The sequence below is a fragment of the Pygocentrus nattereri genome, chromosome 7 (genome assembly GCF_015220715.1).
Source record: "Pygocentrus nattereri isolate fPygNat1 chromosome 7, fPygNat1.pri, whole genome shotgun sequence".
Taxonomy (NCBI): Eukaryota; Metazoa; Chordata; class Actinopteri; order Characiformes; family Serrasalmidae; genus Pygocentrus; species Pygocentrus nattereri.
Window position 1 is genome coordinate 2,581,227 of NC_051217.1, and position 15,931 is coordinate 2,597,157.

The window sequence follows — 15,931 nt, forward strand, 5'->3', positions numbered from 1 at the left end:
TCATGAGTGACGGGTGATAATGGACCCGCCCACTAGTTCAGAGCATAGTCGCTGATGGGCGCTGGCACTTTGACCCTGGCTGGCAGAGCATAGCAGCGGTGCTCCCTTTGGTCTGTCCTTCGTCTGATCTCCTCAACTGTGGTGGGCAGATGGCCACCTGCGGAGAGCCAGAAAACCCCACACCAAGATTTATCTCCTCATGAAGAGCATTAGCATAATGTCAGACCATTAAAAGCTAATTATCCGAGCCTGCGTGTGGATGTGTGGTATGTGAGTGTTTTGTCTAAAAAGTTGCTTAGCACAAGTTTCACCAAATGTTTTACCAAATGCTCACTTACGTATAATCAGAAAACAGCCATTTACTTTTCCTGTCTTCTTGGTGTCTTCTACACCAGTAACGTGTGGAAATAAAGAGGGTGAATCACAGAACAATAAACTCTGCTGTTCTGAACTGATTAAGGAATCAACTCTGCTGTTCTGAACTGATTAAGGAATCAACTCTGCTGTTCTGAACTGATTAAGGAATCAACTCTGCTGTTCTGAACTGATTAAGGAATCAACTCTGCTGTTCTGAACTGATGAAAATTAAGTCGAAATTAGAAAGTGCAACCAATGTATTGATCTCAGTTTAGGATTTATACAAGTCAACAAAGTATGTTTTTTTTTTATTGTGCTTGTTTTTTTGAGAAATTATCGTCATTAAACCATTGACCATAGAGAGAGTTCAGTAGTGTTGTTGAAGCCTTTTCCCAATAATGGCTCTCTATTTTTGTCCTGTCCTCTGAGGAAGCTCTGTACAGATTCCATATATACCACTCCCAACACCTGCACAACATGTTTATGCTCAGTAGTCTCAAAGCTGACCCAGAAAAAGATGTATGGCATAGCCCATTTTCTCTTCATCCCTGCCTGTTTTCAGCAGGTGCAAACCACAGAAGTGCATGATATGTCACCGATGGGAGTCGCTGGACAACTGTAGTCAGAAAGAGTATGCGCTCTGGCCAATCATTCATTCTCTGTTTTTACCCTAGTATCCCACCTAACTTTCGAAGCATACATTTTCGCTGAAAATTGATAAGAAAGAGTCTGTTTACATCACCTTGGTGTGTTTTTAAAAAGTATTTTAGTTTAATCATTTTTTCTGATGAGAGAAAGTCAATTAAACAGGTAATCAAATTTGTATGGGACCTAATGGGCGACTATGTTTACTGATGAATATGCATATTGGGGTAATGCATCATGGCTGATGTTGTTGTGCTCGCACTGTTTTAAATCCGGAGTAGAGCAGAGGAAGGGGTGGAACATTCAATGCCTGGTGAAAGATTAATTACATATACATCATCCGTCACCTTTATATCTACTAGGCCTTGGCTTAAAAGTGACACTTCACCCTATGCAGTGCTGCCCCCTGCTGGAGCTGTTTCTGCCCCATCCATCAGCCAGCCCACTCATCAAGAGCTAGAATAATAATAATAACCCACCGTTCCATATCAGCGTTTCAACTCGGCTCACTTCTATGTCAAAAGTAAAATGTTGAAATATTACAAGGACATTTCCAGCACTTATGCTCTTTCTTTTGATTTGCAAATCTGTGCAAAATTGAGATTGTATGAATGCTAGGTTTGTTTCTTAAGTGTTTTCAAATCTATAAAATAGAATGGTGTCTCTCACACAAACACGGGTACATTTCTTGCCTCCATCAGTCCGGTCCAACCCCTACAAATCGACCCTCTGCCATGCCCCCTGGCACCATTCACTTCATCCTAATTAGAATTAATAATTGAAAATAGGAAATCAATGGGTGCAAATTAAGTGCTGCACGAGCGAGCTTTATTGGGTTGACATTGTCTCTGGAATACACGCTTTTGGTCACCACTGACCTCCCACGTGTTTGCCACACAGACCTCCATCCCACCTTCCACTTTGTGTCCTATTTGCGTCCTTCAGCCCTCACTGGCGGCATCTAAGTAAATCTGCGTTTCTTTTCTTGTTTTGATGTCCGCATATGAAAGAGATGGGAGAGTTTGTTGCTGGAACCACCCCCCCCACCCCCCCCCCCCCCCACCCCCCAAGAGGGAGAGTGGGGAGAATGAAGAATAGGGATTATTAATTGGTAGAGGTAGCAGCCCGGGTAACAATCTGCTGATGAGGACGCTTTTGACTTTTGTTGAATAAGCTGTTGATTTTGCTGCACTGGGTCAAGGCTTTTCTCACATTATTCAAGAACCATATAATGACCCAGGTTCTGCCTACCTCATTCACTTCAAAGATTCCCTCCTCCCTCTGCATAGGCTCTGGGATTGGTTAACGACTTTCCTCAGGTTGTCTATAAAAAAGCTTGGAACTGAAGACAGAATAGAAGCTGACTTGTTTTCTCAAGGCTCCTATTGATCCAAGTTCAGATTTAAATAGACCTTGAACAAATGACCCAGATGTATCCTTGGTGGAGCATCCATTTTGGTCGGTCATTAGCTGGTAATTAATTGGTTATAGATGTCTCTAAACATCCCTCTGTGAACATGATGTTATCAAGAGAGGGGCTGCAACTCAATCGTGACTCCGCTCTCCTGCTAGGACCAGTTTACTTTGGTAAAAGTCACTGCTTTTACATATGTGAAGCATTAATCGAGCTGGATTAGTTTTACCAAAGGAGGTTCGATGATGTAATTTGTAAAGGATTTGACTGTAAGGGAGCTCCAAATCGTACAGGACAAAGTATCTGTGTTTCTCTTAATCAGGCCCATGCTCAGACATGTTGGGTATGGGCTCAAGTAAAAAGACCAACATGAACAAACTTAATTTGCAAACACAAACACAACATCATGTTTCAAAGGAAATTAAACCCAAAGTGCTATCATCACTATCTAAGCAAGTATTTGAACCCCAATCTCCAGCAAGCAAGAATCTAACACTACCCACTATGACATCTAATTACTATAAAAACCTGCAGGAGCAACTCTGTTTGAGTTCCCTTAAGAACCTTGCATAAATCCTATTGTTTTTTAATAGCAACAACTACTTGTTTTTCTAATTATTAGAGGCCCTTATTGCAATTTGTTTGATTGTTTTTCAGTGTTACGACTTTACAGAGTTCATCTGTGCCCTTTTGGCATAATTTTCAGCACATTACTGCATCAGTACTGCATCAGAGGGGGCACCCAAGAGTGATAAAGCATGTGAAACACAAACTGACCCATGAGCTCTGTTCCAGGGTTGACACTAAACCTGAAAACAGATCTTAAAGAATGGCCACATAACAGAGAACTATTAAACATATCGACCAAGTGGGCACTTGTGCAGTCTAAGGTCAAAGGGGCAGGGGCTCAAGCGTCCCTCTGGGGTCTATCTGCGCATGTACCTCCTCCAGATGCCACAGTATACCTGGATTTTTACATCAGTATTACATGACAGGTGCCACGCTCAGTAACAGTAACAACACTGCATACTGCTGGGTCAGTTACCAGTTTTTGGAAGTACATTTCTGTGAGGTTGACTCTAACAGGCCTGCTATTACTATTATTAAATTTTATTATTATTAAATGTTATTAAATTAAAAACATCTCTTTAGAAGTATTACCGTCAACCTTGTATAGACATAGCAGATTTGTACTAAATTAAAATCATAGAATGCACAGTAAACTGAAGTTTACTGTTGCTCTCCAGGTCAATCTAATTAAGCATCGAGTAGACAAGATGCTATGAATCATAAATACAAGCACCTTTTTTGACTCTTTGAAGTTTAGCTTATGACTTTTGTATGAAAAAGTAATTGTCAGTAAACAGCACTTCCAACTAATCATGGAACAGCTAGGAGTTTAACCTCATATAATAAACACATATTTCAGGCGAGCTCTCTTTCATTAACAAACTGCTCTTTCTCTCAAATCTTCAAGCAGGAACACAGTAGGGAGTACAGCGTCAGCTCCAGCATCAGCATATCTTAATGCTGTGTGTTTCTCCTGGGGCTGGGCCAGTCCCATGCCACCCCTCTCTCTCTTGGGGGGAAGGAGGAGCGCATGGCGAGAGCTTGTCTGAGATGAATGAGGGCAGGAGCGATTCCTAGCGCTGTGGTGGCAGCACAGCAGCTTACAATGCACACACTCTCCTCTCTGTTATTCTTACTCAGCACTATTCGCCCCTCATGACTATTGGCAGGTCTTCCTGTAGATTTAGAAAAACATCCATCAGCACTCTGCTCCACATGAGGCATCCCAAAAGCTCTTTCTCCTCTATTGTGGCCGGGCTCATGCTCCAGTCTAATAAATAACACAGTGATGAGTGTCAGAGGAGCTCTGGAAGGGATGGTGGGCCACATCATGCAGAGGCTTTTGGCAGTTTTTATGGTGGTATGCTTAGCAAAACTGCCAAGTGACATTTATCACCGAAGTTTACCAAACAATCACTGCTTTCACACCAAGTCCTCAGAGCAATACAGCTGTCCTTGTAGGCCCATTAATCTGTGACATCCAGCTTGAGGACTCTGATAAATGTCTTGGAGATTACTTACAGTAGAAACCACATAATATTAATCTGTGCTTTGTTGGGCCTGCCTGTCCATACTACAATTGTAGCAGTGTGGAGGCGATATTCCTTGTTTACTAAAAATAAAAGGACTCTAAATGCAATTTATATTAATGTGCTTTAGGCCGATTTGTGCGGCAGCCCTCCCCTTAAAGGAATACTCAGATTGTGTTTTTGTGAGGTGTGTTGTGTGTAACAGACATCTTAAAAATAAAGTCTTGGCTATACGGTTTTTGGAAAATTCCTTAATTGGTATAGAATCTTTACATTATGTGGAAGGATCTTTTGTGATGGAAAAGTGTAAAAGTATATTTAAATATTAAAAAGGTTCTTTGGACTTTGGACTCATTTGCAAAGTTTTTTTAAAATCTACAGCTCTTTTGATCATGGAAAGATCAGACGCTTGATGTCTAGGTTATATGGCTACTCTACAATTTTTCTCTCCTTGAATGGCAACAGGCTAAAGATATATATTTTAAAATAGTTAAAATAAGCCCAATATACATAACCAAAACACAAGATAAAGTAAGGTTTCTTACTTTCTAATTTTGTTAATCACCCCCCCCCCCCCCCCCACCCCCCCAATAATGAAACCACGAGGAGGCCTTTAAATCAGCCCATGTATGCAAATGTACATAGGCCATTTAAAGCAGATAGCTTAACTAAAATATGTAGGGAAAGTGAAAGGCCTTTGGTGAATCCTTTGCCTTGAAAAACCTTGGGATGTGAGGTTTCATAAACTTTTGTTGTTGTTTACAAGATATGTCCAGATAAGGTGTAGACACAGAACGCATGCATGCTCAAGTTTAAAGTTTAAACACACGAAGCAAACATGATGAAACAGAAGAATCAACACACAAGATCAGACAAAGGACAAGGAAACAAAACAAATAAGAAACAGGTGGGAACGCTAATAGGTAGGTGGGGCTAGGGAGGGTACATGAAAGGAGACAGGGCAGATCCAGGAAAGGAAAAGGAAACTGTGACCAAAATATCATGAGAATGAAGGCATCTCAGGAAGTCAGATAGTCTGGTGAATTAACCAGTTAGTTCATTTCCAAGCTAATGTTAAGCAATCTTGACTGGTTACCTAACTACTAAGTGCATCTGGTAGCTAGTGTAGTAGCTGGGTAACATTAATAACACAAGCCTACAAATCTAAATTTGATAACTTTGATCTTTTTTTTTTGAAAAGGTACTGTAAGGAACCCAAAATGATATCCATTGAAAGGTTCTTTAGGGGGCTAAACATTGCTCAAAATGCCGTAATTTAGAATGTACTTATGTTGAAAGCTGTAGGGTTTATGAGTTGCTTTATTAGTATTTGTTTATTAGTACCAGCTTTAATTTGAGCCATATATACTCACAGATTGCTTAGCGTGTGGAGTTAACAGTACATATAGGTACAGAGGATTTATTGCATTGTACCATGACTGAGGTTCAAACTAAGTCTGGCGTGATGGAGGCACAGAGTCACTGCCTCTGTACCCATAACACCCTGCCTGTGACTCATGGGAACACTGAGTCATTAGAATATACCTATTTTGAACCCATGCAGAAGATCCTGTCAGAGTTCAATAGCCATTAGCTAAAGAGCTAAGTTTTTGGTGAGTTGGTTGATTAGGGGATGGCTGTGAATGTCTGAAGTTTTAATTAAAGGAGCAGAGTGTGGAACTAGGTGCAGAGAACCTAAATTGGCCCTAGAGGCGTTGTGTGCTTTGATTGAGGCACAGTTCTGTAATCAGTCTCTCTTACTGTGCTTTCCTATGCAGTGACTGATGCAGGCTCTCCTATAACGTATTAAGATAGCAACATTCTAACATTTGGTTTGTTGGCTGTTATGGACAGATTGTCCGTGTCATGCAATAATTAATTATTTAATAGGTTTATCTATTATGAATAAATTTCTTTTTATAGGAGCGCTACATTAAAATGCAACTGAACACATTTATGATAACTGTGCAAGTAAATAAAACTTTGAGAAAGAGATAAGACTTGCTCATCTTTTGGATGAAGGCTGATCTCAAATTAGTAAGGCATTAGTCTGTGAGAGAAGAAGTACAGACTTGATATTCATTCGTTTAATTCTAAGGTATGAGACTCTGAAGGCAAAGAAATGTTATGCCAAAAAGATATTCTTGACAACTTTCAGTACATCTGAATCAGGCTGGTAGCTGAACGGATTTTGGGTTTTGTTCCTGCAGGCTAGGCCTGTGCAGACTTCTTCTGGGAGAACTTCAAAGGCTAACATTATGGATCTGAGCCTAGCTTCTCCCAGCATCATGGTGCATGCTGCCCTTCACGGAGATCTTTCCCATCCATCTGATCGGATTAGACCATTGGATTTCCCCTCTTATAAAAGTACAGTATACAAACTCACGCCCACAGCTCAGATTTGCTGCTCTGAGCCCCAAGTTTGTTGAGTGGATGAGCGCGGATTGCATCCCCATACGCACCCTCTGATTAGTTGGTTAGCACAGAGCCTGTGCCGTTAATGGGGGTTGCGGTGCAGGTCTCCACATCTCCTCTATTCCAGCTGAATTCTCTGCCCACACACTTACACACTCTCTCAAATACACACCCACATGTGTTGCACCCCACAGGGGGGTCCTTATCCGTTCCCCTTTATCCCCCTTTAGATTTGTACTCATCTTTGTGAAAGCTTTCGTTGCACGCCCCTGGAACACAAAACGATGGGGATGAGCCCATATGTGTATTTTTTGCAGTCTTGCCTGTGGCACAGAGTGAACTCTGACTCCTTAATCACTGCTAAATGCTGTCAGAGGCCCACAGCTAGAGCAAGGCTCTAGCAAGTCTGGGAAAGCCTTTGCACTGGGAGAGAGACAGTAAGATAATGGGCTTTAGCTGGAGATGTGTTGAGGCGTCGCTCTGCCAGGGGAAAAGAGGCTTTAAGTCTTCCTATGGAAACATTCTGTGGAGCTCTTGAGTGCCGAAAGAAAAAAACATCCAAAATTAAGCTTTGACTAGATTTCCCTCTTTATTTGTCTGTCCTCCTCCACAGTAATTTAGCATCACAGCAAACGAGCAGTCCAGGCAGATTTGAGGCCAAGGCAGGAGCTGGATGATTTTTGTTGGGGGGTGTGGGGAGAGACCCTTCAACGCCTCAATGTGAGGTGCTTGCAGAAACGAGGTCTTTCACTTTGGGTCTGATGGGGAGTTGACCAGGTCTGGGGTTAGCCGGCTGGCGAGTTAGTGGATGTGTTGTGTTTGTCTGTTCTCTCTCATTCATCAGTGTGGGAGAGCCGAGTGGCAGGGGGTGGACAGGAGATTGACCGTGAGCGGAGAGGGCGGCGGACTGTTCATCCGTCTCGCCCAACCACCCGCTGACTCGCTGCTTCCAAAGTGCCCTGGTCATTTGTGTGGCACAAGAACTTGGCCTACACAAGAACACATCCAAGCCGGATTTGCTCAAATCAATAACTTGCTCACCCGCCCCCTCTGAGCTGCTTAATACAGTGTACTCCAGCCCACTCTTAGAAGATGCTGCCACTGCATTGGTTGACATCCCCTTTTCTAGCTCCTGATCATCCTCCTCATGTTTGCCTGGCACAGACACCAAGCACCGCTGCCTCACTGCCAACAGGTTTCATTAAGACTTCATTCATTTCCAACACTCTCTCTTAGCTTAGCCAAGAAAACACAGGTACACTGATCCCCAAATCTGTTAACATTTATCAGAAATGATGCTGAAGTCAATAACTGAATATTCATTGACCTGGCAACCCAGGCCGCATGTTGGTGTTTTTCACTGAAGCGTCTGCAGGGGGAGGAATGAGAGACATAAAGCTCTCAATCACCAAAATCACCTCCAGATGCACTGAGACATTTATGCTGGCTAGCTGCTTATAAGACACCAGAATGACTGGGCTGCTCTCTGCTGAAATCCCCAAAACTCCCTACGATCAGAGGCTCTACGTTGTTGATGGTGTTTATTTTAGAGATTTTATTCTCAGTGGTATTAGTGACTTGCTGATTTGGAGAGAGTATAATGTATCCACCATCCACTCCCCACTTTCTATGGGATGCACTAGTATTGATAAAACATTTACCAATGTCACGTGTCTTAACGCATGTTTGGCAATAAAATTCTAGGACTTTACCAATCTTGCACTTTGCCGATTCCAGGATGAAGTCCGACAGTTCACAACCTATTGAGCAGAGTTTACAGGGACAGGTCTTGTTGGTCATTTCTCTCTGAATAATAATAAGTTAATAGAAGAGGTGGGGAGTATTAGCATGCTCATTGTCTGAATAGCATCATACAGATGGCTGGAATACATGTTAAAATGCCCCAATAGTTTGTAACATCTGGATACACTTTATTGTTTATAGTGACAGCACACCAATAATACCTTAAGGCAGTGGCTCTTAATCTGTGGGTCACACAATGACGACTGGGTCTCGAATAAGCCAATGCACATAGTTTTTCCCCACAAGAGCAGAAATAAATGAAGGACTTGGATTAGATATAATAAATGGATTAGATATTGTAATCAGTCTATTTCCGTCCCAAACTGGCTTTTTATCAATGTTATGTAGTTCATTTTGTGCATAAAAATTTCAAATATAATAATAAAATCCACAACACAAGTACAAGAATAGCAAACAGAAAAAAACGCTGGCAAAATGAATGAAACATTTATATTAAAATGTGCAAAAATGACTAGTAATTTAAAAAAAAACTCTTTTTTGTTTTCTTATTTGTATTTTCAACATATTTCGAAGACTTTGATACTTAACATTATGCTTGTGGATTGTATTTGAAACTTCTGGCACAAAAATAGCTCTGTACAATGTAGCCTTCATACCGGCTGGTATTGTAGGGCCTGCGGTTGCTGCATGCAGTCAAAGCTTCAAGTATATTTATTGCCACCTGCTGCAAGTTGCCTGCCGCTAGACGAATCTGTAAATGAGTCAATGCAAGCTGAAAACATGAGTCAGATCAATTTTAAATAAGATCATCCAACTAAATAATAATCAAATGTATGCATGTTTAGAAATGTGTTTACACTGAAGGTAAGTAACGATGACGGTCTATGCATTTCCATTCTTTTATCATGGTATGCTGTTGTGATTGTTGGTGTAAATAACATTATATTCAGTCAAAGTGGACTGACAAGGAGTTTTTGAATGTAATATGCTTCACTTCACAAAATGCTGACAAACATTACACATGTGGGTCCTGGTGTGAAAAAGTTTATGAACCCCTGCAAAACTTTGGGCTGTCTGGGAGTCCTTGAGGACCTGTTTAAGAACCGCTGCCCGTCTTTGTTCAAAATAGCTATTTACCTTTATTTACTACTTGAGACTAGTATGTTTTACTAGTATGTGATACTGTTGAACATTCTATTACTATAAGCAAGTTATGTTAGGTAATGTTTTTTTTTTAATCATATAACACAGTGACAGAGATCAAATTAAAATGATAATTATCAAATACCAAAAGAGATTTAGAATTTTAATTAAACACTAAGTCAGAGATACATTTTCAGATGCTTCTTAAAAGTGTGCTTTGAGCTGGACTAGCTTATAAAAAGTTGAAGCTGTGTTCCACAGTTTAGAAGCATAATAACCAAAAAAGGGAGAGAAGAAAGGGATAAAACAGAGCGCAGAACCTGTTCAGAAAGACTACACCCAGGTTTCAAGGAAAGGAAATGTACAACCCCTTGTTCCAAAAAGTTGGGACACTGTGCAAAATGTATATAAAAAAGTGCAATGAAGTGCAGATCATTTAAATCCTATATTTCATGGAAAACAGTACAAAGATAATATAGCAAATCTTGAAACTGATAATTTTACTGTCTTTTGAAAAATATACGCTGAATTTGAATTTGATGCCAACAGCACGTTCCAAAAATGTTGGGACAGGAGCAACAAAATGCTGGTAAAATTGTGTAATGTTAAAAATATCTGGTGGTTGACTGGCAACAGATCAATCACATGATTGGGTATAAAAAAGCAGCCAAGAGAGGCTGAGTCTTTCAGAAGTAAAGATGAAGAGTGGTTCACCACTTTGTGAAAGACTGCATGAGCAAATAGTGCAACAATTCAAGAAAAACATTTCTCAACATAAAGTAGCAAGGACCTTTAATATTTTCAGCGTCTACACTACATTATATAATTCAAAGATTCAGGGAATATGGAGAAATCTCTGAATGCCAGGGATAAGGCCAAAAAACAGGCTGTTGGCTGACCATGATCTTTGGGCCCTCAGGCAACACTGCATTAAAAACATGATTCTGTAGTGGAAATCACTGCATGGGCTCAGAAACACTTCTGAATAATACCGTCTGTGATCACAGTTCGTCACTGCATCCACAAAAAACTATATATAAACAGGATCCAGAAGTGCTGCCACTTTCTCTGGGCCTGAGCTCATTTAAAATGTATTGAGGCAAAGCAGAAAAATGTCCTGTGGACGGACGAATCAACATTTGAAATTCTTTTTGGAAATCATGGACAAATCATGGCTAAAGACCACTCAGCTTGATATCAGTGCACAGTTCAAAAGCCAGTGTTCTTGATGGTGTAGGGGTACATTAGGGCACATAGCATGGGTGACGTGCACCAGCTGAAGGCACCATTAATGCTGGACAATATATACATGTTTTGGCAACATCTGCTGCCATCCAGATGACATCTTTTTCAGTGAAGGCCTTGATTATTTCAGGAAGACAATGTCAAACCACATTCTGCGTCTATTACAGAAGCATGGCTCAGTATTGAAAGAGTCCAGGTGCTAAACTGCCCTGCCTGTAGTCCCGACCTCTCACCACTGAAAACATTTGGCACATTATTAAATGAAAAATATGACAAATGAGTCCTCAAACTGTTGAGCAGCTGAAATCTTATATCAAACAAGAATGGGAAAACATTTCACTTTCAAAACTATAGCTGTTGGTCTCCTCAGTTCCCAAACACTTACAGAGTGCTGTTAAAATAATTCAAAATTGTTCAAAAAAAACAAATAAATTCTCAGTTTAAACATTTGATATGTTGTCTTTGTACTATTTTCCTTTAAAAATATTGTTTACATGATTTGCATATTATTGCATTCTATTTTTATTTACATTCTGCACAGCGTCCCAGCTTTTTTGGAAGTGGGGTTGTCTAATTACGTGTCATTGGTATAACTGTGAAAACTGATATAGTTTCTTATTGACATCCTCTAAATGTAACATGTACAAAGAGAAAAGCAAAGGCCCTAAAGTTGAAATGTTAAGAGAGGCTTTGTTCTTCTCTCCTGTTCGTCTGCAGTCACGCCCACTAGTAATGGGGATCTGCCAGCTCACATACTTAAATAATTCCATACTACTGTCCAACTCAAACATTCTGTCAGCTCATTTTCACTCTGTCACCCTGCACGTGCTCATGCGCTCATGTGCTAAATCCTCAGCAGCAGATCCATATGTATTAGAATTTTTGTAGCCCTGGATTGAGCTCCATCATATCCTCTCACTTATGTCTCTGTTGGCTGAAGAGCATTTCAAGTGTTGCCTGATACATCTGGACTTCCCTACTCATGGGTGCAGTAGTGGGGGTTTTTAGTGTCAGTGTTGACTCATTTACACATGCCACTGGCACTGGATGCTGGCCTGGGCCTCTAGGTGCCTGCCTGCTGTAATTTCATTGCTATTATAAAATGGTCATTTTGTACAAGCCACTTCATGAAAACAACCTCCTTCTTTCTACACTCACTGTCCATTTTATCAGCTCCACTAACCATAATGCACTTTGTAGTTCTACAATTACAGACTGTTATCCATCTGTTTATCTGCCTACTTCATTAGCCCCCCCACCCCACCGAGGTAGGTATTATTATTTGGGTGGTGGATGGTTCTCAGCACTGCAGTGACACTGATGAGGTGGTGGTGTGTTAGTGTGTGTTGTGCTGGTATGAGTGGATCAGATATAGTGTAGCTGGAACACTATGAACAGTCCATCAACCAAACATAAACAACCAACATTGTCCTGTAACCACTGATGAAGGACTTTACATCTACAAGGTGGATCAATAAAGTAGTAGTGTCTAATAGAACAGACAGTGAGTGTTTAAAAACTCCAGCAGCACTGCTGTGTCTGATCCACTCGTACCAGCACAACACACATTAAACGCCGCCACCACATCAGTGTCACTGCAGTGCTGAGAACCATCCACCACCCTAATAATACCTGCGCTGTGGTGGTCCTTTGGTGTCCTGACCATTGAAGAATTGGGGAAAGGGAGCTAACAATGTATGAAGGGAAACAGATGGACCACTATAAGTGCTAATGAAGTCTAAATGGTGAGTGACTGGTTAAGTCATACACAATATTTTGATATTTTCATGATGATTGGACCAACAGAAATGCTCCAAAATTGCTTTGAATAAAGTCTCGTTAAGAGTAAAGAACATTTTTACCCTCTCCTATGTCCATTTTGGAGATACTTAATTTTCTTTGGACAGCAATGATATGCAATTTATCCAAACATCTGAAAAATTATTGATGGCACAAAATTCAAGACATTCCTGCTTGTAATGTCTTGAATAATAAACGCACGACATGCAAGGTTTTTTCTGGTTTTCTGATTAAAACTGCATGTGAGGGTACATAAGTGGTTGTTTGAAAAGATTTTTAGACTAAGGAGAAAGAAGAAGTGCCATACTCTAAACCCGGAAAATTCAATCTATTTTTTAAAAGCTAGAATTCAAAACTAGTTATGACTTCATGGACATGCTTTGCCCTCGTGGAAAGAGCCTCAGCTTGAAAGATTTCCCAAAATTTTACAGTTGTGAACTTGGTTTGGAGACACTGAGGCTCTGTGCTCTTTTAGTGTGAGCAGGATTGAATTTCTGTCATGTTCATGTTATTCTTTGGTTTTGTGCTATGATTTTTCTGCATTTGTCTTACTGCACATTCACTGACCTCATGCCTCTTGACTGAGTTGTTATTGTGAAAAAACTATTGAATGCCTGTCCCTACACATCAAGCTTCTCATTTCTCTTAGTGGCATAGGCCCATAAATGACAGCATTCCCCTTTGGACATCTCTGTGATGTCTTCTCCCTCTCCCTTGTGTCTCAGGCTGTGAGAGCGGATACTGGGGGCCGCACTGCAGTAACAGATGCCAGTGCCAGAACGGAGCTCTGTGTAACCCCATCACCGGAGCCTGTGTCTGCACCGATGGCTACCAAGGCTGGCGCTGCGAGGATCACTGTGAGCCGGGCTACTACGGCAAGGGCTGCCAGCTGCAGTGCCAGTGTCTTAATGGTGCCACCTGCCACCACGAGACTGGGGAGTGCATCTGTGCACCAGGGTACATGGGTGCTGTGTAAGTAGCCTTTCCTATATGACTCATATGTATCGTCACTGTCGTAGCAGAACCGTCTCTTTGAAACAGTAACTTTATAAAATAAGGTAAAAGTATGTTAAGGATTTTTAATGCATTTTATTTTTCCATTGAAATCCACTTATAACATTGGTCTGGCAACATGATCATAATTAATTTTTACAATTATTATTATTTCCAAACTCTCTATATCCCTTAACAGGCTGTTTTTGTCATTGTGCCTTTAAGTATATACATTAGCTCCGATTGGCTGCCTTGCATTCTGCCAGCATTCTCAGAGCTAAAGCAGGTCATGAATGAGCTAAGCTGCTGCAGGCTGAATCGGTGGATATATGTAAATAAGTTCTCTCTCTTAACATTACAGAAACTTAGTTTGCTTATATGGGCTCCTTTATTTGTATTCCAAAAAAGTGAGGGTTTGATTGTGCTTTATGTGGACCCTTTAAGCTTCAGTGTATGTTAATAAAACAAGATGTTAGTCCAAGTAATTTTGTACCACTTTTATTGATTGATTTTATTATGAAAAATGAAATGTTCACACAACGTGAAGGACAGGTTTTGAAATGACAGCAATGCTATTGATATGTATTGCTATGTAGTTCACTGTAGTATCGCAAGTGATTCTGCATATTATCAATGCTGTTACTTCAGTGTCACAGTACCTCTTATTTTTAGATGTGAAGCACATCTAACATCAGTAGACTTTGTCTTTATTTATATTATTTATTTATACTTTTTTTTGCTTTTATTAACTTTGTTCATGAATATGTAATATCTGTTTACAGTGGTTTAATAGCCCCAGATTGTCTTCTATGGATGCATAAATGAAAGTAAAGGGAATAGTTTATCTTAGTACTGCGCTCTCTGCTGGTCTTGAAGTTTGCTTGCTTTGTTTACTAAATGAAGTTAACTAACATATTGCATAGATAACATGGTAGTTAATTAAGCAAAGTTGCGCTCAACCAAACATTCTGCTCCACTTTGGCTTTTCAGGCTCACTTGTGGGGTCACACTGCTTATTGTTCAGTCAAACTAGTTCATATTACCAACTATGAATGTAATAAAAATAAAATGACTAACCTTTCAGCAAATGGAGGAAAACAGGTGTGTTTGGAAATCACACAGGTTTACCACGCAGAGGAATCCAAAGCTGACATTTGTAAAGTTTACTTGTGGCTTTGGAGATGAGTAGAAATCACAGCCCTCCACTCTGTCATGGTATCTTTCAAAACTCACCGGGTGCGTCTCCTGACGATAATATATCCACACATGTAGCTAAAGACCTGAAAAAGAGCTGAAAAGCATCTAGCACGGGTTGCTAAACGGTGATTGGAGAGCCGAGGAACATGGGGCTATTGAAGTAAGTAAGCACATACTGATGTGAACTGTGCTCTGAATGAGCTTTTGCACTTAATTTGAAAAACACATGGGGCATCCAGCAAGACAGGAAGCCTCATCTCCATCTTTAATACAGTGTTAGTTAGTTAGTAGTAGCTAGTAGGGGTGGTTGGGATAGTGTAGTGGTTAACACCTCTGCCTTCTAGACTGGGGTTCAATCCCCACCAGGGCAAACACCCTACATTATACCAACAAGGGTCCTTGGGCAAGACTCCTAACACCACCTTGGCCTACCTATGTAAAATGATCAAATTGTAAGTCGCTCTGGAAAAGAGCGTCAGCCAAATGGCGTAAATGTAAATGTTATACAACAGTTAGTTCTTGCCCCGCAAGCTGATTGGCTGAGAAGCGTTCTAACTGTGCTGTTATTTCGCCATAACGCGCTAAATCTCGAATGTAAATGGGATACTTTTAAGATTACATTTGACCTACAGCTGATTTGGTCAGACTCTGAAGATGAGACTACACTGCATTCTGAAACTGTCATTACCACTGAGCAAGCTTATCAGTCGGCAGCTGTGACATAAGAACACCTAAACAACCTGGACTTAACCATAAATGAACTGAATAAACAAAATCAAAAGGCGAGGCTCACAGCATTCTGTGCAGCGAGTGAGTGGAGTTCGTTACTCTGACGGAGGAGCAAGCTGCTTGTTAAGGA

General features: G+C 40.7%; 1 protein-coding gene across 2 annotated transcripts in view; it reads left to right on the forward strand.

Moving 5' to 3' along the window:
* megf11 (multiple EGF-like-domains 11) overlaps positions 1-15,931 on the forward strand; it is a 152,387-nt gene that overhangs the window by 76,633 nt on the left and 59,823 nt on the right. For both annotated transcript variants that reach the window (XM_037540084.1, XM_037540085.1), the window contains one exon: positions 13,608-13,854. In XM_037540084.1, the coding sequence (XP_037395981.1) occupies positions 13,608-13,854 (247 nt within the window). The remainder of the gene's footprint in view (positions 1-13,607; positions 13,855-15,931) is intronic.